Here is a 27990-nt window from a genome sequence, read left to right on the forward strand (position 1 = left end):
TTATTTGGACTTTCTTGTTCACATTTTTTAAATATTGTGATAGCTTTATTCCCGAAGAAAGTTTTAAAAAAGAATTGTCATTGAGATAGTGATTTTCTTTTGACAAATGGTATAATTCCATAATTTGAAATTTTAAAAAAATATGCCTAAAATATATTGTTTATAATTAAGTAGGTAGTTAAAACCTACCTACAAATCTTATGATTTCTGAGGATTTTTTTTGTATTAAATAATAAGATAAAATTAGAAATATACTTTTTGGACGAGAGGTCTACTGTTCACAGAACTGCTAGTAATAAGATTAAGTTATAGGTTGATAAAATTACAATCTATCGTAGGTTACTTACGAAGGTATAATAATTGGATAATTTGTAGAGCGCCGTTTTTGTGAAAAATCACCTCAAGGGCGCTATATATCCTACTACTGTTCAACATCATATTTCGCTATTCAAATATTTTTTCTTAGGAGATTCTAAGTGGAAACATAAATATTCGCTAATTTCACCAATCTAAGAATAAAACTGTGTTCGGCGCCAGTAAAACAATAATAATTAGAAATCTAAAAAGTAACTACTTTTCATTTTCCCAAACAATTCATCTTTAAACCACAGATGCTATAAATTAAACTTGTATTAGAGAGTATTATAATATCTGACATCAGATCTGTGAATAGAACCACTTATGATTATTTCTCAGAAGCAGTAGCTATTAAGATTTATATAATATTTCTATAGAGGTAGGTACCTAGTACCTACCTACTTTATCGTTCCTATTCTAGTTATTACCTAGAAAATAATGTTATTTTCGCATGGAACATTAAATTTTCTTTAAAATAATATTATTACCTACGAGTAGTTTTTTTCCTGTTGCTCAGCAAAGTGGGTGTGTACGTGTGTACTTGAGAATCAGGCGCGGATTTGGAAGTTGGGCATTTTTTTCTTTTATGCGATTCGTAGTAAAATAATTTATGCCTTGCTTATAATGATTTATTTGAATATTGGAATAAAATTGGGTATATATCGTTTGGTAGGGAGTAATGAACAAATATTTAGGCCTGTATCAACATTTTAAAGATATTGGATGAGTGGTTTAAATATGGATATTGGTTTGTGGAAGAACGTTGTATATATGTTTTTGTCAAAATCACGGAGCGTGGTTTAATTCGTGGGAAAAAAAACGGATATCTTATGTTCAAAACTGGAAAGACATCAAAGCCAAGAAACTAAATGGTACAGGAAAGCAGTTTATATTTGACCAGAAAAAGTATGAAGCTTTTTACCTGTCTAAGTAAGTTTTGTGGAATAATGCTGTACTTTGTGGTCTCGAACGTAAATCGTTTGATTTATTTATATTGTTGTTTGTATTCCATGTTAGACGAGCATATTGATTTCTATAAATCACTGCGTGAAATTGTGAAGAGTAGTAAACAAAAAACATTTTGTGGAATAATGTTGTATGTGAAATTTTCATACAATTTTTTCAATAATTCGGTATAAACCTTTGTAAAAAATTTTAATTTATTTACATTTCGTCACCACTTTATATACAAATATTGTATTTTAAATATAAAATGTAACGAAACATAACTGGTTTCGTTTTTTTAAATTTCTCTTAAAACAAGAATATTGATGAATCCAACGTTATTTCGAGCGAGGACTCAATTAATGTTGCAAACAAATTACAGAAATAAGACCACAATTTTTGCAATTAAAAAAATAACAGTCTGACAGTTACACTGCTTAAAACCTTAGACATATTACGCTATATTATGTGCGCATAATTTGGGCATGCATATACGTATTATATGTTGGGGTGACACACTACGATTTAATCTTCCTCGGGGGGTCAGACCAATTGGGACTGCCGCGGAATATCATTTATTTGTATGGGATCTGACACTTTTTTTATTTTTTATTGTTGATACATTATTTTACAATATTTCATATTTTAATTCAGTAATGTTGGCCTCACTGGGTTGTTTATCCGTGCTGAGCCCCATTGTATAATATAAGAATTTATACATTAAAAAAAAAGAAAAACAAAAAAAACAAACTTTGACAGACGACAGCCGCGTAATTCTGGCGCTCTGTAAATTCGCATAATTTTAAAATATAGCCTGGCTAGTAGATCACGGCGCATATCGTCGCCACGCCCACATTCATAACACATCATCTTTTTAGGTGTGACAAGTCGGTACGGGATTGTATTGGGATTGATTGCGAGCGATAAGGAGTTATTTAAAATGGTTTGAACTTATAGCGTAATCTGTCATCCCCTGCTACAAGCCAAAAATGTGTATATTCTTGGTATACCTTATATCGTAGGTAATAGGCATTACAATCGCTTGACAAAAAGAGCATAGAAGCGTTCGATTTTAAGCACAAAATTGGTTTTTATTTATTTTGTAAATAATTTTATAATAAAGCAAAAAAGTTAATCAAGTGAAACTGTCACAGATAATCTTAGCTATAGTACTGTATTTTATAAAAGTTTTTGTCTTTATGGGTTCATACATTTCTACTGAAAAAATATTTTTTTGGTAGTTTACATTTATATTTTTTATTGAGTTATTTATTTTATTTATTTGTTTTCTACTCAAGCGAAACGATAGGAAAATCTTCAATTTATCTAAAACATATTTTTTAGTATTCAATGTACACCAATTCGTTATAAAGATTAACCAAAATAATGATTTGGCATTAAGCTTCGCCTTAAAAACCGATCCGTACCTGGAGTAGGCATTCTGTACCTGTCTGCAGTGCCTGCAGACTCAACTCCATTGGTACAGAAGTCAGTAGTGCACGCATCGCGGCCCGCACCGGGTGTATACAAGTAGCGTAGTATTTATAGTCCGCAATACCTCCACGATCAAAGGTCTAATCAATTATTACTACTGTATTGTGTTCATCTTCAGTGTGCAAAATAATAATAAAACAACAAGTACTTACTTACGAACAAAATGTTGCATTGGACATTGTACCCACGCGAGTGATGTTCCTTACAAGTTTATATTCTATCGTATTGTGTCATTTTTGATATTTACAAACAATGGCGTATTTTGCATTTTCGTTCATTATTTGACAGGAAAAACTACAAATTAAAAATACATAAATTATATTCTACTAATTTATCACCATTATTACATAATAACAATCTGCTTACAATCGCTCTCATACTTTCAAACTGACGTAAGTCAAAATAATAACATTCTTTTTAGACACACATTTTCGTTGTTTAGTTTCTGCTAAACCTTCATAATGCACACCTCTAAATACTGTAAAATATAATTTTTACACTTGTGTACGCATACATGACGTCCGTAAACTAATGCAACAAGCAGAAACTGGTGAATCTACACCACATTTGGAGTAGATTGTGGTAGATATATGTAACATTTTGTGATGTAGATTCAGCAGTTTCCCACTTGTACCACTAATTTCCGGACACCGTATATTACATGCACGTATAAAAATCTTGTTTAATGTTTATATATTATGTCAATAAAATTGTGAAGATGCAAAGTTCATTTTGTCAGTTTGAAATATTTTGACCTACTGCAGTTTAGAAGCTTGTCAGTTTTAAGGTTCGAATCATCTTCATTAAAGTTATTGCATGCTTTTATACGGTAGGTTTTTAATACTGAAATGAAAAATCTGTAGAAATGTAATGTGGAAGTAGCAGAAGGTACTTTCAGTGCACCCGAACTAAATTCAATTCAATTTCAAATCGGAATAGATCTCACTTCTATGGGTTTTCTGTTCAGTATTTTTAGTCCGATAGGCAATTATTATTATTTAGCAACCATTATGTGCTTTTCTTTAGAATATTGTAACAGTTGTGTTGTATGGTTTTTATTGTACATTATTGCGTTACGTTGATGGTTGGAAGTTGGGCCACGGCGTGTATTGCCGAATATTTCCCAATAATAAATTTCTGAACGAGTGACGTAACACGCCTACTTTGGTCTGAAGGTCTCAGTGACCATCTGGTCTGACAGACCCTGATGGTGTGTGAGACCTTGGTCTTAGGGACTGTCTCTTTAAATAATCATGACCGTTGCCCTAAAATGTGAAACAAGAAGCAAATGCCAAAAAATTGCCTTTTAAGCCTATTTCACGCTCTGTGGAGGATCGTTTTGAGGACAGTAAGTAGTGACCTGTTTAATAATTGTAGGAAAGAGAGGAGAATACGAAAGCTGACAAACAATTTAAGAGTCAAACTGTTGAACACAATAACTTTTTCAGCAAATTTAAACATTTACAAATGTGTTTGGCGTGATCCAATGCGGCTTGTTCTTTGGAGCACCTTCCATTAGAATACTGGCATAACAAACACCACATTTCCAACCCATGATTTATCTTTTCACTTCCAATTCTCAAACTCAAGGTTGAAATGACAATTTACCTATAAGAGACAACTATTTTGAATTCCATTTTCCACCAGAAATACACATTCTTACATCTTTTTTACATTTCTTTCTTACGTTTCGATATTCATATTATTATTGCTTTAAAAATGTTTCCCCGTATAACATGGCTAAATTGCTTTTAACTAGGTAGGTACCTAACGGCTTTTCAGTAAGTTATTGCTGAATATAAAAAAATGGTGACCTCTTCAGTAGAGCAAGCGACAAACCCTTTCTTATGAGAAAGCTAGAGACAAAGGTTCCAATAATTTTTGACTACTAACTTTACAACCACTTTTTTGCAATATCACAATATTCTTTTTTTGAAAACTTTTTTCTTCTTGAAGAATAAAACAATTAAAAACAACATGGCGTCTAGTCTTATTGTTGACAGTCAATTGGGTATATTTCCAATCTAATGTTAGCTCTTGATTGAAATAATGCTGATAGCTAAGTAAGGTTTCATTGAAGTAGAAATTAATAAATACATCTATACGAAACATGAAACTAAAAAAGATAACGGTCGCAATTGGGGTTCGAACTCAGGACCTCTGTCTTACCGGGACAACACTCTAACCACCGAGCCACTGATACCTGATCATTTTACATCATTTTATTTAAATAATCAGGTCTTAGCAGATCAGTGTTGTCCCTGTAAGGCAGATGTCTTGGGTTTGATCCTCAATTGCGACCGTTATCTTTTATCTGTGTCTTGTGACTTGTTTCATGTAACGTATTTACGTTTTCTTCAGTGATTAAATTAAAAATTACATTGATGTGTACGTGTATAGTGAGTGTATAGCCTTAAAAAGCTATTGCAATAGTTACATTGAATGATGCTGTGTGTGACGTCAGATTTTGTCTTTCAAGAGTTTTCGCTAAGATAAAAAATAGATTTTCTAATTTATCGTTAAATTTGAAATAGAATATTTGAGTACGTTTACTACTTTTCATTTTTAAGCCATTTTTTTATTATCAAGAGACTAATTATTTATGTAAGTAAATAGTTTATACGTACGTGCCTATTCAACAGAAAGTCCATACAAATATGATCATCATTGAATGAATTTACATAAACCCTTCTGCTACTTGGTCTTGACGAACTGATTGGGTTGGTACTCAAGAAAGAATTTTTTGATCGCTTTCGCTCGAAGTGAGATAAAATTTTATAATTCAGATTAGATAAAGTTCGATATAAATGCGTATTATATTTTTTTAAATTGATGAATAATTAATAACCTGACTATTCGAAATATTCCTACTTCCATCATTATAAGCGGAAAATGTTGCTTGTACAATGGGTGGAGGACTTACTTGACTTAGGAGCCACCAAAGCAATTGGACCCACGATGCCCGGCGAGAACCCGACGCGTTTGTACACGCTGAAATGAAAAATCTGTTAACCGGTTATGTAGGAAGGTACTAGGTACCGTCCATCAGCGGTCCGTGACTTTTCAGTGAGCTAAAGTGGTAACATTAAAATTTTTTGAAAGAAGATTTTCAGGATTCTTTCAGTTTACAAAAAAATTTAATTTTCAGCTAGAACAATTTTTTTTTGTCACGGACCGCCACTGCTAGGTACCCCTTGTTATGTCGGTAGATACCCCACGAATTTACCTGCTGACATAACCCACTATTACATGTAATTTACTTGTTCTAAAAGTGATATCTAATTATTCAATGATGGTGATTACGCGAAATGAACATTTGCTTAATTTTGGTCTGGTTCATTTTCACCTGATTCAACACTACGAACATCTGTGCGGTTATCTTAGCTGAATTATGACAACAGTGAAGTGTGACACCAGTTTTTGTAGTGCGACAGACCTACTGTTTTCAAATATACACACTTCAGGTGTTGTTTTACCTATTTGGGTACCTACTTGAAAATTATGAATAACGTATCGGAATTTTATGAATATCCAATACATTTCCTTATTAGTTAATGGTTTATATTTAGATTTCTGTTAAATAGGTCTTAACTTGTATTTGATTGGACGATTTTCCTTTTTTTTTAAATTAAAAACGTCTTTTATTTTGTTAACTAGCAACCTTGTAGAACGGTCCTACCTATTTCTCAGTACCTACCTACATAAGAATATTATGTTTCAAATAATTTATTTACGACGTTAAAACCATTTGACGTGCTTAACTTTGTAGTCTGTGATGTCGCTAGTATAGATTTCAAAGGCCGACTCTACTCGCGCGCCCAGGCCTGTATTCTAGAACTCTCGTACAGGCCTGGGCGCGCGACACACAAATAAGCAGGAACAACAATAGATCGACGACTATCATTTATTTATTGTCATTATGTTTAATTTTCATTTAAAGATTTTTTAAAGACATTTTTTTTTAACTATTTTAATATTATTATTCCGTTTATAAAAAAACATTATTTTTTTATTAAAGATAAACTTATGTTGACAAGTCAAAATATTTCACCATTAACTGATGGTATAATTACCCTAGTGAGATATTTTCTCACCTAGTGAGAAAATAAATATTTAACAATATTTTCCCTACAAACATAAATTTGGTTATTTTCGGTGAAAAAACTCAAAAGTAGGTACATATTGAATTATGTATTTAGCTGGTTGGAAATAAGCCGACATAGCTCAGTGGTTCAGAGCACCTGACCGGACATCAGAAGGCACGGGTTCAATTCCCGTTGGCGGCATTTATTTTTACTCGGGGGATATTTTCAATTTGTATTGATATTTCAGGCGACTAATTGCTTATAATTATTAGTTATCCTATATTCTATGCATAAAACCTTGTCTAATAAACACTAGTTCTGCAAAAAAAATTATGAAAACAGACCGAAAAATAAATAATGCTCACGTAACTTTAAAAATACGGATTGCATAGCAGACGCCATATGTGTATTATAAAACTTATCTAAATATGCGATGACAGCGTTTAAGTTAGGTACCTTTGAATAAATTACGATCAGTTACATAAAAATACGTATATTTTTCCATTCGATTCGAACAACAGCTATTATGCGACGCGTTAGGATTATGTCGTGAACTTATACGGGTGTAGACAAGAGCTGCCCACGTTTCCTGTTCTCCTGTCCCCTGTTTGGCGTTTGCATCACACGTTATGATTTAATAAGCGTCTATTCTTATTGTTATTCAATATCTGATTAGAATTCCGCGCTGCGTTTCGCGCCTGCCTCTTCGTTCTCCAAACGGCCTGGCCAACGACATTAAATAAATTTGATGATTTTGGTTGTTGTCGAATTATGCTGACGATTTCAGTGTATAATTCTTTCTAGATTCTGCTTTTATACTATCAAGATATATTATTCAAAATAGTATAAAATTATTACACAGGTACCTACCGAGAAAAAATGTTCTATTTACTACCTGGCACGGCCAGAGATTTTTATTAAAAAATATGACCTCTTGTCTTATTTTTATCAGTTAAATGATTTTCAGCATGACCGTAATGCTTGCCGACTGACCAAATGTTGATCAAACGCTGAAAGGGTCGAGAACCAGTGTTTAGCGAAGGTTTTCACACATCACTGTAATCAATAATATTCAGATGATTTTTATTTTTGTGTAGCGCCATGTTTGTATAAAATAATCTCAAGGGCGATGTTTATGACTGTTAGGTATTAGGTATTATCAGAGCTCTGGCGCCTTATTAATTCGGCGCCCGGAGAGAACTGCTCCAATTGCCCCCACATTGGGGCGGCCCTGCCAATATCGATAGTGGAGACGATATCGGCTGCAGATTTAAGTGTGTCGATTTGTAACACAAAAGCATAATCACTAAAAATACATTTACAAAGTAATGAAAAATAGTTTTGGAAAGTGATTTAAAACAAGTTTGCTCCGCACCAGCCCAAATGAAATCTGTGACACAGGTCACCTTGGTATTTTGCAACAATCACTGAAACTCTGTAATTTCGTGAAATTGCTTACAGCACCTGAATATTTATTATTACCTACAGCCAAATTACAATAACCCTATTATGAAGGTACCGAGATTTAACCTTTCTCAACTGTGTTAACCCTGCGACTGTCCGAAAAACAAAACACGTTCGACTTCATTCCGGCTATGGAAAAAATTGCATTATATCTTATCGTGAATCATTTTTGGGTTATTATGACGTGTTGAGCTTCCTTTTACAGTGTCAATTGATTGTAGTGAGCGCGTGGGTTGTGCGGTACTTGATGATGACACTAAAACTAAACGCCGAAAACCACATAAATTTCAGTAGAATACTGAAATTCCAGCCTTAAGAAGATTAACGCTCGCAAAACAGTCTTCACTTCTACATTCATAAAAACATACTTAGCATCTGCCCTGATGATGAACATTGTGATAACGTTGTCCGAAACGTTGGCTACAACTGAGTAGGTATTGATGATTTATTAAAATATTTATCTCGTTGCTATAACATTATAAAAATGATTTTAAAGGAATTTGGTTTCCAAACATCGTAAATTCTATAATGACAACACAACAATACATGGGAAAATGAGTATGTACCTATTGCAAGTTTATTAAAAATCTCTTCAAATGATTGATAATCCGATTAGAAACGGGCTGTTTCCTGATAAACTTATAGTAAATTCCTAATATATCGGAACAAGTGTTCGTGCACCTGCATTTGCCTTGGTAAAATACAATGACAAAATGCGAAAATATTACAATTTTTATGAACACGTGTTCCGATATCGCTATAAGATATTCGTGTTTTACTGATAGTTTATTAGGAAACCTGTCAATTCAGTCGTTAAAGGCCTACCCTAATTTGAAGAGATTTTTAATAAATTAGCATATTTTATATCAGTAAGTTTACTCCTTGTAAAGAGTGAGGAACATAAGCGGAACACGGCATAATAAGCCAAAAATTAAACAGTATTGGTCGTGAAAATCTCTAATCATATATGCATTGTCTTATAGTCAATGAAATTCTGGACAAATTTTCGCCAATGATCGTAATTTTTGCCAAAGTTGTTGTCATCATTAAGTGTTATATGTTAAAACCGATGGGAGATTTATTTTTCCTTCTATTGAGCTCTAGAACTCTGAACAGGGCATTGTATCTTTTTCTTTGGGAATATTGGCACTCAGAATTTGAGAATCTGAAACAGGTTTCAACCTTCGTCCAGTCTGAAACCCTTTACCAGTTTTTTTTGGTCGAACCTCTCTGAAAGCATTCTTGCAAAGTTTGTTACGATGCCTACTTCACAAGTTTCTAAATTAGTGTTAACTCAAACAGTTTACTCACCTTTATTTATAACAGCATTGAAAAATCTACAACTTTAAACAATACGTTCCCCTTATTTAATCGATTAGGTGCCGGTCGACAGAATATATAATGCAACAAATTATAAATTTTAAAACTAAAATATTTTTTCATATCATTCGTGAAACACTTCTAGCCGCATGTTTTGGGAATGTTACTTTTCATATCATTCGTGAAACCCTTCTAGCCGCATGTTTTACTTTTCATATCATTCGTGAAACCCTTCTAGCCGCATGTTTTGGGAATGTTACTTTTCATATCATTCGTGAAACCCTTCTAGCCGCACGTTTTACTTTTCATGTCATTCGTGAAACCCTTCTAGCCGCATGTTTTACTTTTCATATCATTCGTGAAACCCTTCTAGCCGCGTGTTTTGGAAATGTTACTTTTCCATGGTTTCATTTAGAATAATCTTCAAAGAACACATGGTAAAAAAATGAAAGCTAAAACTAAAAAAAAAACTATTTCGGTAAAACCGTAGATGAAATTGCTCAACCCCCAAATCTCTCACAATTAAAGAAATTGAAATACATATTTTAAGTAATATTTTGAAAAAAATAACCAACTAAGATTTTAACTAGTTTTACGAATAAATATTCGTTTTTATCATCTCCTGTAAAATGTTCATTATGTGACTTGAAGAGTTCACACAGTGAACCACAGTGAAATAATGAAAACTGTACAAAAAAGTACCGTTTTTTTTCTGTTTACACTGATATTCATTTCTATTTAAAATCCAGTTGGATTCCATCTAAAATCTTAGTTGATTTTTTTAAACAGATATAAATCAAAAATCTGTTTCAAAAAAGTGTGTTTTAGTTCCAGTTTTGACAGTCTGTAGAGATGAGTTAGTCAATCTGTATCCGTTTCTAGAATCTGGGTAATTCTGTCAGGGTCCAACTCCATAAATAAATAAGAGAAATTTTTAATCTTTGTATTTTTGTGACATAAATCCTTTCTTGCAGAATTACGTTAACTTATTATTATGGAAGTAAGTTTTTACCGAAGAGAAAAAAAACGATAGAATTGTATTGTGGTTGTTTTGTTAATTTGATCTATGGACTGTTTCAAATTTCTAAATTCTTTAATGGGCAGGTAGGTAATAATTTTCCTTGGCTGTCGTCGGCATGTTCAGTGAATGTCGTCATAGTTGAGTTCGATGTAAACATACTTAAATAGTATATAATTATGTTCTTCAAAGATACTATCACATTTTATGCATCTAAAAAAAAAAGCTACATTCATGAATGTCGCTTATACTAATATTAATATTGAATATTGATAATTTATTCAGAATCTCTTCAAATCATTAGTAATACTCTTAAAGACAGGATTGCAGGACCTTAACAAACGAAATGATAGATTTCCTAATAAACTTTTAGTAAAATACGAACGTATTATCACGATTTCGGAACATGTGTTCATAAAAATTCGCATTTCCTCATTGTATTTTACCAAATCAAATGCAGGTGCATCAATACTTGTTCCAATATATTAGGAAGTTTGTCTTAAAAGTTTATCAGGAAACGGTCCGCAATCCCGTTTTAACCGGGTTACCAATAATTTGAATGGATTTTTAATAATCTTGCAATACCTACTTATTTTCTCCATGTAGGTATTGCTGTGTTTATCATTATAGAATTTACGATTTTGGAAACTAAATTCCTTAAAAATCATTTTTTTATGTTATAGCAAAGAGATAGGTACATACCTATTGTCTCAATTAATTTGATTCATTATAACTTATAACAGATGTTACATGACATGTCTTCATGGACACGTAATCATTAGTGTTTATTAGCTATACCTACTTGTAGAAATATATTATATATTTGTACAGCGCCCTTGAGGTGATTTTTCACAAAAACGGCAGTATTCAAATCATCCAAATATTATTATTATTGTTACTTTGCCAAGACAAATTCATTATTTCAGTTGCATAAGATTGCAAAATTAGATTACAAATACCACAGAATGAACGTCCATAATAATATCTCAAAGATCGCGTACGAATCGAGGGAAAATATTCTTCTTTGGTTCACAAAATTGAAATCTGTGTTTATTTATAAACATTTGAAAAATGTGGAACGTAATAAAGTATGATGTCTTAGATAAATGTCATTATTATACTACAGATATCTCGTAGCGAAAACATCTTTGCGACATAAAAATCATTGCATCGTATTACGACTGAAAAAACTGTGCAATTTCATATTTCCAAAGTTAATCCTTCTACAGCTTTTTGAGTTTTATAAAACAGGAGGTCTAGTATGGATGATCGATAAATCCCTTTGTCAATACGATATTGATGAAATCCGTCATCTACGGTCAGAAAGCGATATTTGCGAGCACGATCAGAATATGATTCTAACAGTCTGTAGACAAAAGCCGCTACTTTCAGCACAGACTCCTAGGTAACCTGTCAATACGCACAACTTTTGTCGTTCTTTATGCAAAATAACTGGCTTATTAATGAGTTGGGGCTAAACTAACTAAGCTCTTAGAACTGGAAAAAATAGTATACAAGATCTATAGATCTTAAAAGTTGCCAGTTATGACGAATAGCCTCATGAACTAATTAACTCCCTTTATTAGTGTCAAAAAGTACAAGCAGATTTCCAATACATATTTAAGTTATTACTTCAATTGTCCATTGTCAATTTATTGGTATTTGTAACTTTTACGTAGCCGTCTGACGTTTAGAAATGTCAATTCATAAAAAGATCCGCCAGTGTTACCCGCGTATGACGATTTGCACTATTAATATCGGTCTGGATATCAATAGTGTGACTGTGCTAGGGAAATCGGTATAAAATCATAGGTAGTTACGCCTATCAATCCCGTATTGTTCCTTGTTTGGTGTTCCTTTTTCACAGGGAATAAATATATCCCATTTTAACTAGCGCATTTTGTATTATGGTAATAATCATTGTTTTGACCGTCTACACAATTTTTATGTTGAACTCTCCAATTGAAGATATAAACCTATAAAAAATTGTGTTGAACCTGAAATAAGGTCAAGTTTCCCTTACTTCGGGTGAAATTGATAAAAACCTATCAAATATCGAAGTTCTTTCTTGAGAAAACTTTTAGTAGCCCTGTTCCTTAGCCCTGGTGAAAGAGCACCTTTCAGAATCGAAACGTCGCATGAATGGCTTTACCCGTGTTTCGTAATCCGATATGAATAGCCAGGTACGTATTTCCCCACCTTCCTCTTCCTCATCTCCTTCCGCACCGCACTACCTTCAGCCTCACGACATGGGGATTCCACAATCTCACTGGCTCCTTAGGGTTAGGAGCCATTTTACTCTATGGAGCCTAGGAGCTGAAGGGTGTTCACTGTTCAATTCGGTGTAGATGATGGTGAGTTTTCTTCTAGGGTGTTTTCTTCTGTGAAACTATTAAAAGAAGTAATTTTCAGACTTCTTATCACTTATTTTAGATACTTTGCTTTACCGCCTGGTCTTCTTGTATGCCTTGTTTAAAGCTTGCGTCATTTATACGCTGAATATGAGACAAATGATTGTAAGATCATGGAATTATGACAAACATTACTTATAGGTATTGCGACTAAAACGATAACCAAAGAAGGAAATGTGTAATGGGTAGGTATTAACCCATATTTCGCCGATGACACAATAACCTGTCGGCTGTGATCTGCGATCTGTCGAAACGATCGTCGAGAGATGTGTCGACACATTCTGCCTGACTCCCTCCCGTTTCACCGGTTTACATGGCTGGATTTAGGATTTGAACCGCCCCATATTTATAGTCCATAATTTGTTTTCATTTCATCGTCAATTTTTAAATTCATTGTTTTATTAGACAGCTCACAAGATCTGTACGCTGTATTTATAGGGGAATTATATTGCCACTCGCTTAACAACGTTGTTATGCAGGTTAAAGGAGAGTTACATTCAGTTTAAATGCCTTTATTTGACAGTAACGTGTTTATTTTTCCTTCTCACTTTTTCAACGAACACTTCGTCGTGATTGCTTTATCATAATATGACTGTACACGAAAGTTGACGATGTTTTGAAAGTGATTCCTCCGTATCCGAATCTGTGTCACCAAGTTCTTCTGCCTGTCGCAATTTGGAAAAAAGTTGTAGTCGTGGAAACATTACAATTTTACGTGGAAACTTTACAATTTTATGTGGAAACCTTACAATTTTATGTGGAAACTTTACTATTTTATGTGGAAACTTTACTGGTTGGTGCAAACATATAAATGTAATTATTTATATAAAATATGTATTATTATTTGTTTCCCTAGTAAACCAAAATAAAAAATATATATTTTTAACTATGTGCAAAATACGTTATACTCGTTATATAACTTCGGAAGTGGATAAGTATAACTAGGCACTTCCCAGGTCGCCAGGCCTAAATACGGTCCCGACGGATGTTTTCACGTTTTGCAAGCAGAGTCATAATCATATACCTGCGAGAAAGTGACGTCACGCACCTCCCCCGACCCGCCTCAATTCCCTCCCATTGGAGGTACCTACACTCCAACAGCGAAAACATTCCGCAAAGTTGTGTTGATTCAAATATTTGTATACTGCCGCGTAGTGCCGTGAGTGAGGTGCACCGAGGTAGTTAGTTTATCGTGAGTGTAAAAGTCTGCAAGTCTAGGAGAGGTGGAAAGATAAGTGGGAGGAGGTGGGAGAGTAGAGAGGAGACAGCATGCAGGATACAACATTCCCCCTCGTCTTCTTAGCCGTCTGTGGACAGATCACATTGGACCAGGAGCGCAAGACTAAAAGAAGCAAGCTGATGTCAGCGGCCTCGAAAAACGCCAAGCCCGGAGCACAGTCCAAGAAACCCATGCCATTCCTTATCAAACATGTCATCAAACGGAAATTCTAGGTCACGGTGAGTGGCGACGACTTATTGACATGCTGCAGTGACAAGAGTGTAACTACAAGGCATTCAAGAAGACTATTTCCTTATTTGAAGGGTGTTTCTAATAAACGACAAAGAAGACTACTTCCTTACGAGACCAAAGATTCATACATGTTGATATTGATATTGCGTGCAGAACTTTTTCAAGGCATCTTGAAGAGCAAACAAACATTCGTGTGTAATAGTGATTAAAGAAGACACCTGCAAATACTCGTTCATCGTATTCACAATACCAAAGAAACACAGATAATGATACTAAACACACAGATAATGATAGGAGAGTGAAAAAGATTGATGTTTTATCTCACTTCACTCCCTTCCGCTTGTCCCAAAGGGGTCGGGGCTCATCGTTTCCACAAGGCGTCCCTATCCCGTGCTACTCCAACGTCTTCCAACCATAACTGGCCCAGCCTATCATCGAACTTCTGGAGGTGCTTTCCCCAGCTATGCCTGTAGCGATCAAATGACATCTTCCCTCTGGAATTGCCACAAATATTTTGTGCAGAGGTCATTCTAAGAACATGTCCAATCACCTCATTAGCAACATTTCTACGAAGAAAAGATTTATTAAATTCTTAACAGCACATCTGTCATCTTTTTATCTGCAACAACAAATCGTCAAGTGATTAGTGCAGACGCCTTCCGTATAATCACAGTTTGGATCGCAGTGTTTATTGTTTCTTACTGTTTTCTATTTTGCACTTAAAGCGTGGAAAATACAAAATTTAACGCCATTATAATCCGTTACATCGGGCGATTACGATTGAATACTTTTTTTTCCTATTATTTGTTGTGACCTCCATCGTTTCCTGTGATGTAGTCACAAACTAACCTCAAAATACTGCCAACTCTAATAATGAAACAATGAAATGTAAAATACATTCATTAATTAGTTTAGCAAATGTAAAAGTTGATTCTTTATATAACCAATATGTATTACAACAGCTAACCAAAGCGTACACATAACCTACCTATTAGATTATGCTAAAGAATTATGTTTAGTCTCAGATATTTCAGTGAATGCTTTGATGATAATATTATTTTGGTGGACACACCTCAAACTATCACGTGAATAGAAGAGGATGGATGTTTGGACCAGATGATAGTGTCTCACACCCGCTTGATTAGCGAATACCTGGTGTTCAGCTAAAGGTATCTAAATTAATGATACATGTCTGTAAATAATGTAGGATGATGATGTATTATTGTGCGCAGACTACTTAACGTTGAATAGGTGGGATTTTTCTCATGTAGGCTGATAGAACAAGCAGTATTCAAACGAACAAACTAATACAAGTAAAAACTAATTATTAGAGGCTTCCTCGAACGCCAGGGAAGATTTTGTTATTTTGTTTTTCTATTTATTTATTACCGAAAGTTATATTTTCAAAAGATCAACCAAAATCAGTATTCCATCTACTTTAACAGTTTCAGTCATAAAGGTCGTAGATTAATGGTTCGATTCCCACAGTAGTGCAAAAATATAATTATAAGGATATTTTCTTAGCATTTTATGAGTGAATATTGTGATGACACCATATTTTTTGTTTGTCCATATTTTTCAGTTGGAAATAGTGTTTTAAAGAGTCCGAGACCGGGTGATTATTTTTATTAATAACTGGTTACTTATACTACCATAAAAACCTTTTTTTAATTAATGGGTTCCCCAAGGACTCGCTTTAGATCCATGTTTACTAATTTTTATTATTTTGTTATCATAATATTTGCACGTGCATATTACTGCTTGAACCATACGTAGAGACTTATTTATTTTCATCATTTGTACATATATTTAATTTAAATACGATCATAAAATATTGTAAAAAAATAAACGATGACTTTCATAAAATGGCGTGTTTATTGTCTCGCAGTATCCAAATTCCTAAAAATGATAACATGGGTAAATATTTACCTACTATGGACTGCGGGCCCAGTCACGGAGTAATAGGTAGGCATAATGTTCAGCTGTGGATACAAACACAAGCTCAAATGTTTTGTTGGAGGACAAACCAGTTTTTAGAAGCAAAACAAACCTAAACAGGGGGTTCCATTGGCGTTTTGGCTAATGTATAAGCCTTTTGGCATGATACACGTGATTTCTGATTACATATTGAATGCATATTATATTTCTCCGTGGTAAAGAAGAAGAGAGGTTAAAACTTACAAAATATAATTTTAAAACATATATAAATATATTTTTTAATTTTAAAAGAGAGACAAACATTACCGGATTATGAATAGCCTGACAATGTTTGAAAATCTCCTACTACCACCCCAGTAAGTAGAAAATAATAATAATAATTATTATATTCACAAAAAATATACAATAAAACATATGCGGAAACTTTAGGAATGGATCCTTTTTTAGGCCAGTTAAATTGACAAATTTAGTTGATATCGTAATTTCATATTACATTGTTTAATTATAGAACATATTATTTTATAAAAGGAAAAATCGTTACGATTGAATTCCTGTTAGAAGCTTTAGTTAAATATACAATTTTGTACTTATAAGTAGAAAAAAAAAATAAAAGCGAAAAGAAAAAATAATATCTTAAAATACAAAATTAGTATCAAATGTTTATGTTTAACAATAGATATATGTTTGTTTATTTAAATGGCTTGCAAAAATCGAGAATCAAAAAATTGTTCAAGCGTGATAACAAAATATAATAATTAACGTGAATGACGTGTCCCCAACTTTAGATGTTGTTAAATTATTAATTACATTTTTTAAATGTTGCTTGTGTCGTAATGGAGGACTTAGCCAACCGAGGAATTGAATACACTATGCCGGGGTGGGACCCAAACGCCATGTGAACTTTGTCTTTTCCTACTATATTCTGAATATGGTTATGATAGAAACATGAATATTTTTTCAATTATATTGTTCACTCAAAAAGAGTGTTTAAACGTGTGCGAAGTCGGATAGTAGGTAACTAATACCAAATTATTATGTATTTGTTGCTTGTCTACACAAAAATAATATTAAGCATGCACATTACTTTAATTATATTCCAGATATTCGGTAGGTTTAAAAAAAAATTGCTATTACATTGTGTCCCTGCGTTTACTTCTACTTTTTTAACCTACTTGATGTGTAAAAAGGTTTCATACAGACATTTGAACATCCTGTAATTTTTATCACATCATATCTTGAGCATCTTAATGGCCACTAATTGCTAATTACGAATGGAATCGTCTTTTCCATACTCACATATTCACCTTTGAAGAATGTGGGTGGAAAGGGGGATTGAATTAGAATACAGGGGGGGAGGGTATGGAATAGTTGGTGGGGGGAAATAAAGTGTAAGTATGGGAATGAAGTGAGGAGAAGAAGAGAGGAAGAAACGGGGATCAGCGAGGGCAGAAGTTCACATTCTGATGATGTCACATTCGAGTCAACTAATCTTTACAAATGGTTTATGAGTTGTAACTGTTTAATGCTTTTTTCTTCAACTGCCTCAACTGTGTAGCATTTTAACAGTCTTGCACCAACATCGGTCGGCAGTTGTTTACTACCCGGAAACTTCTTTTAAAGAGATGTTATAAGTTTAATATTATTTCTAGATTTTTTATCGAATACCCTTATATTATTATCGTAACGAACGGATCTTAATAATTAGTTTGTCAAACCAGTATTTCAACAGAAGGTACTCTGAAAAACTCATAGCATTGTTGAATTTTTTAATTCTTTTTGTTTTCAACGGTTCGGTATTAAACGGTGAAATAAATTGCCGGATTTTTTGTTTCTTCCTTCCTAAAACACTGGCCTTTTCAAGCTTTTTTTCTATAACAGTCCTTCTGCAGAGCATCCTAAAAACAAAATTTGAAGTGTGTTAGTAAAATTGGAATAAAACAATATATTTTAACTTTTAGAAATATTGGAAGAAGTCCACAATTTAAACTCTCACAAGTTCTCAGAATTTTTACTCTGAATACCAACAAAAATTTTCAACAATTTAATCAAATCAACTCGCTAAACATAAACACATTTTGTCGCAACAACAAAATAAAACTACCCCTAAAACATTATCATAACAATATTAACGTTATTTTTTATACATAGATTGGAGTACAAATGAAAAAAGTGAACAAAATTAGTGCCTACATATCGAAAACGAAATAGGTTCACATAGAATTAAAAGACCAAAGATTAGCACATAGTGAAATTCGAAACAGTTAGACACTACCAAAGTATAAGATCTATTGATAAACTTATAACAGTGAAACGTAGAACACAAACAGTGAATCAGTTAAAAATCAGTAGTCATCCAAGGTCTATTGTTAAAAAGTTTAATAAAAACATCTAGTGAAACAATTGTGGAAAATCAATACGATCGGGGACCATCCCAAATCAGTGAATACCAAAGCAATCGTCAAAATATACATCAGAAAAAACGTCAGATGATCAGTGATAAAGTGACCAATTGATAATCAGTGAGACATTAAGTGTACTGTTAACTGAAGTGTAACTGAACCCAGTTTTCAGGTCTAATACTGCAGACCTTGGGAACAGAAGTTCTTACAGTTATGTCTGTTTGATCCACCCTAACAATGGAGGGTCGAGTGAGTTACCGGGGGCTCGGGCAACAGGGCCCCCCGTCAGGGGAAGCCGCAAGGGTGCTGCAGGCTGGGCTGGCGGCCCGGTCCCCCGAGGGCACTGCCGCCAAGGGCATGCAGATAAAGGGAAAGGAAGATCTGTGGGTGGAGATACAGGCCAACACTTTCAGGAACTGGGTGAACGAGCATGTCAAACCGCTAAATATGAAGGTAATAATTATTACACACTGATTTTATTTTCTGTTAATTATTTTAAGTGGGTTTCGTGCAATTCTCTTCATACTATGTGTTAATTTTCACTAATAATAATTTTCAACGATAATAAATTCATCATCGTTTTTGCAAGACACTAATCTTTCCATTTTTAAAAAAACTCATTGAAAACTTAAAACTTATTGAAAAAAAAACTCAAATTGTAATATTTAATCTTTAAAGACAATATTAACACTTACTATTTAAGACAATATTGACCACTCTCAAACGAAAAATGTGAAACGGAAAAGATATAAAAAGATTAATCTGCGAAAAGAACCCGAGACCTTTACCTTGCCGGTCATTGCTCTGACCTCTGAGCTAATTCATCCAGGCCAGGAGGTCCACGGTTCAATTTCCAGATACGACCAAATCTTTTTCTATTTTCTCGGTTTCACATTTTTCGTTTGATAGTGGTTAATATTATCTTAAATATGACTTATTATGTAATTAAAATCAAACTAGGATAACGTCACGAAGCTTTTAAATAAACATTTCAATGTAACCTGTGGGCAGAAGCCAGTACTTTTTATTACACTCTCTTTGAATATGGACAAAATTCGGAAATTTGAGGTCATCTGTATTATTAGTTTTTTGTTTCCATTTCGAATAAAAGGATTATCTCACTGCCCACCGAAAAATAACGGCATTTTTTTAAGTGGACAGCATGTTTTTCTCGTCATCAATATGTCATCATCATCATTATCATCATTCGTAATCTTCATCATCACCTTTATACTGAAGTTGGACATCAAAATCTGATTTTTTTCTTTTCTGATCCAATGTTGTTTTTGACTGTGTTAGTGATATCGGATGACACTGTTCGTAGTTTTAACTGTACCATTAACCATGCTTTAAACTTTAGAATACTATGCGATGTCATTTGGTAGACACTAATTGTGGATGGCCTGTTGTAAGCAAGGCTTAAAAGTCTCAAAAATAAAGGAAACGTTCCGCTTATTAACGATGTACTTGAATCCCAAGTAAATGCAAATGCACATCAATATTCACACCACGATTAGATCCGGCTCCGAATGTAATGTTTGCAGCTCAGTTCAGGGTTACGGACAAGATCCCAACAGATATCTGGTAGGTGCCGTTGAATTTGTTCCGCTCAAATACTTGTTCTTCTATTTTCAGTTGTTTCCTCATTTCAATGCATGAATCTGGTTCCTCCACTCCTCACTCTCTTTAATTGTATTCATTACCATTGTCACTCGGAGAGTCCTAGTTGTATCTAGGAAAGGCTTTCAGTCCTGCAGGTCTTCTGCTATCTCTATTCAAGACTAATAATACGGTATTCTTGTCCGTACCGTCTAGCCATCTAATTTTAGGCTTTCCAAAACTTCTTCATAGGGTTCTAAATAAACTTATTTGATGGTCCCTTAAGTGGTTCTTTTGAGTCTCCACAGACCTTTCAACGTCTAAGAAACGTCTCCACTCTTGGCTGTCTTCTGATATCTCTCTCTAGTTCTCACTGTTTTTTATTTATTTCGTACAATATTTTTTACATTTCAGAGTTATCCAGTAATATTGGCCTCACTGGGTGGCTTACTCGTTCTGAGGCCTTCATTTTATTACTGTCCAAGGATGTGGTGTTTGACTCTATATCCCTTCCAGCTATTTAATTTTGGGGCCTCCCAATACACATTGGTTCTGACAGCTTATTATATAAAGCAGTATCTTTGACGATCGGTTATCTTCCATCCTTTCTACATGTTCAGACTTACTGTGCTACACAGGTAAAAAGGACAAAATCCATGAAGGCCCGTGTCATTTTTTGGGGTTGAAGGGTCTGGGGGGGCATGTGGGATGGGTAGGAATCTGGGGTCAATGTGCCCAGAAGTGACGGAAATATAAATCCATACCTCTCACCTGCAGTGTAGGGCGATAAGTCGAAAGAGTTCGGCTGAAGAGGTCAAAAGGTCTGCCTCAACCAGTCTCCCGGTTTGGCCCAGTCAACCCATGAACCCGGGCACCCCTGCTCAGTCGTCAAGCCAAGGGCTTACCTGTGGCAGGGGTTATCCAATAAATGGTTCCCGGGGTGACCAAAAATAATAATACACGCCTCCCAAAGTGAGCCTTCTCAGATAAAAAAAAATGTTATTGACGGTTCTTATAACAATTTATATAACTCATGGTTATACCTTGTCCGTGAAATAACATTTTCTAATTGCCCTAAATCATGGGATCTTTCGCAAAAAAATGATAGTCTTGATCGGTGAAAGCTCAATAATCACAAATTTTAAGCCTTAGTGATTATTTTATTAATTGGGTTAAGCCCCCACAAATAATTCTGTTTTGTTTTTAGTTCTTTGGGCCAAAGTGACTTTCCGTATGATGTTGTTTTCTCATAAATTGTATTTATCTGTCATCATCACCTTCATGCGTTTTATTTAATGTCATTCTTCACAGATATGGGTGCCATTATACGTTTTATGTGGCATTTATTATCACTGTGTTGTTATTTTATGGTCGAGCTATTGTCTTGGCTTCTTGCTATAAGTCATTATTGTGGTGAAGAAACGAAATATTATATTCTTTATGGCTCCAGCGCATCCTTAGATATCCTTACAGTTCTAACCGCAACATATTATCACCAAGGATATGAGTGGTAGATACTCAAAGTATCGCCCTGATGAAAAACTACAACTCAGAATCAAAATGTTGATTGAAGTGGCATTTTCCCATGAACATTCAAATCAATAGATTTGCCCTAAGAGCAATTCTGGGTATCATTTCGACGAGCTGGAGACAAAGCAGGTGACCATTTATTGGATACGAGGAGGGTTCGAGAATACTTTGAATAAACTGTGACATCAGTCATACAATGACCACTGAAGAGCGCACATTGAGATAACCAGACAATGTGCTGAAAAATAAACTTCGCTAAAGTAAGGCAAAGGTTTGGCTAAATGTTTGTTCTTAAGCGAATCGACTGGTGTAGCGATGCAAAAATTGAGTTAGGTGGGTAAATTATAACACATAATATATGTAAAACTGTCTAACTAAACAGTGTAACAAAATATTAAATTTTGAAACAAGGTCGAACTTTTGTTTACCGATTTGCCATTATAAAAAGGACAAGCGTTCGTTTTCAAGCATTGAGCAGATTTCATTTTGGTGATAATACAATGCGAGTTGTCTATATACTGTCAGATTCATTTATTGACGAATTACCAAAAGTGGGACGGTCACACCTCCTACTGCTTTTCCCTTTCCCTGATCGGCTCATCTCATCATTTGGATGTCCATGCTTTTCCCGCGTTTATTGACCAGATCTAAATAACCAGGTACTTTTAAACTTTGCCTCATCTACTTCCCTTGCGTACTCCGTTCAGCCTCACATCATACTGTTGGCTCCGGGCAGTTAAAACTCTTGTGCAGTATACACATAAACGAATACCCTCAAGACGTAGAAACTAACTAACTAACCATCACGCCGTTTCACCGCAGGGGTAGGCAGAGAGGACGGACCGCCAAACAACTCGGTCTTGGCACACACTTCTTGCCTCATTCACATCCATACATCGTCTCATACATACTCTGCTATTATTCTGACTCTTGACATGGCCCTACTCGAGTATCTGACTCACTTGATCGTGCCAAGTCTTCCTCGGGCGTCCCCGCCTTCTGCTACCATTCGCGTTCGCATCATATATCCTCCTTACACTCCTTTCTTCGCTCATTCGCTCTATGTGCCCAAACCATCTAAGCGTCCCTTTCTTAATCTTACTCATTACGCTTATATCAGCCTTGCACTCTTTGCGAATCTTCTCATTCCTCACACGATCATACATGGTTTTACCACACATACGCCTCAGGGATCTCATTTCAACAGCATTCAATCTACTTTCATCCTTTCTCTGCCAGTTCCATGCCTCACTTCCATACATCAGGTTAGGTACCATAACTCCATTGTGGACTGCTAACTTCGCTTCTTTGGACAATTTTTTGTTAGCGCTAACTGCGTTCCGTAGAAGAAAAATTAACGATTGACTCATTCTTGAATAAATTATTTTTTTAGATAAAAAGAAGTTCTTCATCATGAAAATAGCAGGTATAATGATGCGTGTTTGCATGTTGTATGGAATGTAACTGCAGCATATTTTTTTCAGAATGCTTAGTATTTATGTATTTACACAATTGATACTCAATTTACCTCCATTGCACTCATTGACCCTGACCCAAAGTTCATTTCCAATCTGTTCTCACTAGGTACTGCTGCTACCATCTCAGGCTTACCGCATTCCTAATCCATGACACACTTGCTTAATGGTATTCGATATGCCCCCCTCGCCACACGGCACATGTGTCAACAATGGGTCGTCATTGTGAATTCCGTTTCTGTCTTCGTTTTTTGGGCATACAAAACCTGTTAACGAACCACGATGTCATATTTAGATATATACTTTCATGATTCACGTGTATTTTTGGATCATTGAGTCTAAAACACAAATAAATGAAAGGTGTTCTTTCACAGCTAAACGTTCTAATATGAACAAAATCCTATACGAAGATTTTCTTATATCTTCACTAGCTGTAGCACCTAGCATTGTACAAGCTTTATTCTGTTTTGAGTGGTTTTTCGAAATTTCATCTGGATCTTCTTCTTATTTTGAAGGTATAGTCTGCAAATTTTATCAATCTCTGAATTAATGAATAAAACTATAGATTTGTGTAAAAAACTAAACCACGCCGCCGCTACAGACCATATTCTGTATATATTATATTCCAAATAGTATATAGTTACAGTTACAAATGTATCCGCACAGGCGGAAAAAGTACACAATAATCGTATACATGTGATGAATTTACGAATTTTCTATTATTTTTTTTTAAATAATTTAAATATTGTTCATGACTCCCAACTGCTTACAGTAGATATGGTGTCAGTGGGAGTATGTCATCCCCAAGTGTGTAATATTTTCATGTTGAAGGTAGGGAGGATAAGGAGATTAGAGAAGAGGAAGATGTGTAATAATCTTTCTATTCAGATCTGGTCATCTAACACGTCTAAAGCCATTTCAAAACAACATTTGTGAATGATGGTCTTTCACGATTGTGATAAATAAATCAATTTGTTTTGCACATAAAACCACCATATCTACAGTAGCGTTCTCCGCATCTCCGTAAAAGGCTGTTTCAACGCCTTTTTTCATGTTGATCAATAGAAAAATACTGAAAGTAAATGTATGTATAATTTTTAATGAGTTGACAGTGAAATTGATATAACAAAGCTCTATAACTTATTATGAAAACGCTGCTTAAAACAAACAACGTTTTTGCGTCATACTTGGAAGATAAATGGGTTGCCTCAAGGTCGTAGCATTATACCAATCCTGTTTTCTCAAAACAGAATTCTGCTTCAAAGCTAAGATATAATTCTTTAATTCATTTAGTAAGCACTAGCGCAGACCTGTAAAAAATCACGGGATAATCTGTCAGTTCCAATTTTGAAAATGACAGTTAAAATCTAGTCAAAAAAATAAAATCTAATTTGAGTTCATTGGATTAGATTTCACGTAGGACTAACGCACAGCACAGATTACCGAAATAAATATTTTTCCCTGGCCTGAAAATGGACGGGATAGTCTAAATTTTTGACATCAATTTCCAATTTTGATAAAGCTAAATAACAAAAAATATTATATTATAGATATCTACTTTATCGCTTGTCTGAATTCTTCACATATCAGATCCAGTTTTGAAAATAACATTCAAATTCAAAGCAAATTTCAGTTCATTGAACCGGAGGAACAAGCAGGACTAACAGATGACAGACATCCGAAATTAGTATTTTTCAATGGCGTGAAGTATCCATGGGATAGTCTGAATTCTTAATAAATCAGTTGCAAATTAAAAAGTGCCAATTAAAACAAGTTTTCTGTTGAAAATATTATTTTATACTTACCCACTTTATAGCCAATCTGAATTCTTTACACATCAGTTTTTTTAAACCAAATTTCGTGCAGAACTATCGCAAAGACAACCGAAGTTAATATTTTTGAAAATGTTTAAAATGTCACTGATGATATAATATTGGGAAAGCCTCGGGTATTGTTGATCAAGCACATTATATTACAGCGCCTTCGAAGTGATTTTTCACGAAGACGGCGCTATACAAGTTATCCAATTATTGTTATTATTATTGTTGAGTTTGAATTCCATCTTGTAAAAAGTGCAGTGTACTTATTTTCCTTGTCTAGCTTTCTGTTGGTTAAAACGTCATATTAGAGCAACAATGTAATACTGAGAAGCCGCGAAGCTAGGCCACTCAAATATACCTACTCGTAGTTGTGAATATTTACCTCTTTTTAGGTTATATCAACTGATGAATGTCGTACAGCCAGATCTATTCAAATTGAAATTAATCAAAACAAGGCAACAAGGATCCAGTGCTTGGTGGTAGATCTGATGCCAGAATAATATTGACTATTGATGTATGTAGTATTGTCGTCAACTGTATTTTTTAGTGATGCATTCAAATTTCAAGAACCAGGTTCAGTTTTCATTTGCAGGTACTAAATCAGTCATCTCTTCACGGCACCGTTTGTAGGCACCGTTTCTATCAAATTTTCAAGAACAAGTTTTGTGTCAGCAATAGTTACGAAAATATCAATACCGCGGTGTTTTTCCATTTAAGCAAAACAGGAATAAAAAAATAACTATTTATAATCGGATAAAACAGAACAGTGGCAAAATAAAACACGATAAATACTAGTAGTTCTGTGATTAGTAGACCTCGCGTCAAAACGTATGGCTTTAATTTACTCAAAATAAAACAAAACCAAAATATCCTCTTAAATCTTAAGATTTGTAAGTACGTACATAAGTACCTACCTACTTAATTATAATCTTAAATTTTACATTGAAAAAATTCCAATAACTATCTCTACAATTTGTCCAAAGGAACGTCACTATCTCAATGACCATTTTTTTTTAGCAGATATTTAAAAAAAAAATGCAAATAAGAAAGTCCAAATAAACATGATGATTTCACATTTGAAAACGAATCTTTTTTGAACCACAGTCAAAGTTAGCCAGCTAGTCAAGGTGGCTTGCTTGAATAATGAAGTGAATGCATCCATAGACATCCAACGTCTATGATGTAGCATATTTTCTAAAACAGAAACGGAACACGGAAACCAATTTACAGAAATACAAATGCAAAATAGTCCAGTTAAAACAGGACTAACTGCGCTCAGTCAATAATAGGTTATGTTAAATAATTTATTTATAATCACTTTTTTTCAATGTCCTGTTTTGTTTTCAAACCATATTTTTCAAATTTTCATGTTTTTCGATTTGTTTTTTGCCATAATGTACCACAAAAAATGATGTTGAATCTTTTCCACTAATTCCTGTCTCTATTTTTTCAGGTGACAGATCTCAGCACAGATCTGCAGTCCGGCACCATCCTGTGCGCCCTGGTCGAGCAGCTCCAGGGCCGCCCCCTGAAGCCCGCGCCCCACAGGAGGCCCGCTAGCACCCACCACTGCCTGGAGAATGTAACCGCAGCTCTGGCCGCCATAGAGGCTGATGGAGTCAAGCTGGTCAACATTGGTAAGTTCCTGATCTGCCTATTTCTTCTAGAACTAACTGAAGACCTAGAAATTGTTTTGCTTTCAAAAGTTTTACACATTTAGGTACATATGGTTGGTTACTGCGAGAAATCATCAAGTGACATCATTGTTAGAAGTCCCAACCTACCTATTGTGTTATACAGGGTTTTCCAATAAGAGGTGTTATTTTGAATAGCCCGCTATTTCGGTAGATGTTACTTTAAAGCTTGTAATGATCTGCCCTTTCTACTTCAAACTTTTCCTTCTCTTCTTTCTACGATAAATTTTCTGTAAGTCCCATAGGAAACTTTTCCATAAGGCTTTGGTTATGTATATCCGGGGTAGGAATATCCTCCCTGTGGTCTTTATAAGCCTTTCCTCCTCTCTTTATTACACACCCCTTCAAGTGTGTACATCCTAGTTTGTCCACGTGACGTACGACCTTGAACGTACTCATTTCACGTGACGGTTCAGTATAAAAAGGCTTCACCGAACGTTGTGTTGGTTTTTTTTTGTTTCTCGGTTTAGAATCCTAGTTATGTATGTATGTGTGGTATCCCTCGGTTCTTTTGAGATAGAGTGAGTTGAATCCATTACCGCTGTGTTTTAAAACCATTTTATAAACCTTATCTTCTAAGTCGCCTGCTCCCCCCCCCACTAGCTACTCGATTCTACCTATCGTAGGGTAATGTGAATATAATAAAGTGTTAGATTTTATATATGTGATATACATACGATAAGTTTATAGTGTTAGTTGTCGGCGCCATCCATGTATATATTTTGGGAGGGGAAGGAGAGGAAAGGAAATGAATTTTTTTTCAAGCTAAGATTGACTCCTCCTCTTACCAAACAAAACTGATGGATGATAATTTGAGCAAGGCGATCGATATCTGCGTGTCTGGATATCACAACCGGCCGGGTCTCCCCTTGTTCCAAATCGGCAACCTTCACGCCAGAATAAAGAAAACCAGGTCTCTTCACCAATTTCAGAATTGCCCCAATCTCAAACACCTCCAGGATAAACTACT

The 27990-nt window shown here is 34.6% G+C and overlaps 1 protein-coding gene across 6 annotated transcripts in view; it reads left to right on the plus strand.

Annotated features, from left to right (window-relative positions):
• The first annotated feature begins 2799 nt into the window (after positions 1-2799).
• Positions 2800-27990, plus strand: part of jbug (filamin-type immunoglobulin domains fbug) — a 166294-nt gene continuing 141103 nt past the window's right edge. For 3 of the 6 annotated variants that reach the window (XM_089647232.1, XM_089647226.1, XM_089647231.1), the window contains exons 1-3: positions 2800-2874; positions 18652-19355; positions 26780-26963. In XM_089647232.1, coding sequence (XP_089503358.1) covers positions 19140-19355; positions 26780-26963 — 400 coding nt within the window. In that variant the 5' untranslated portion in view covers positions 2800-2874; positions 18652-19139. Of the gene's footprint in view, positions 2875-2923; positions 2941-14253; positions 14287-17499; positions 17518-18651; positions 19356-26779; positions 26964-27990 lie in introns of those variants that run through there. The other 3 variants (XM_089647230.1, XM_089647228.1, XM_089647229.1) reach the window with 3 other exon arrangements.

The sequence above is a fragment of the Hesperophylax consimilis genome, chromosome 26 (genome assembly GCF_061612785.1).
Source record: "Hesperophylax consimilis isolate HC1 chromosome 26, BYU_Hcon_1.0, whole genome shotgun sequence".
Taxonomy (NCBI): Eukaryota; Metazoa; Arthropoda; class Insecta; order Trichoptera; family Limnephilidae; genus Hesperophylax; species Hesperophylax consimilis.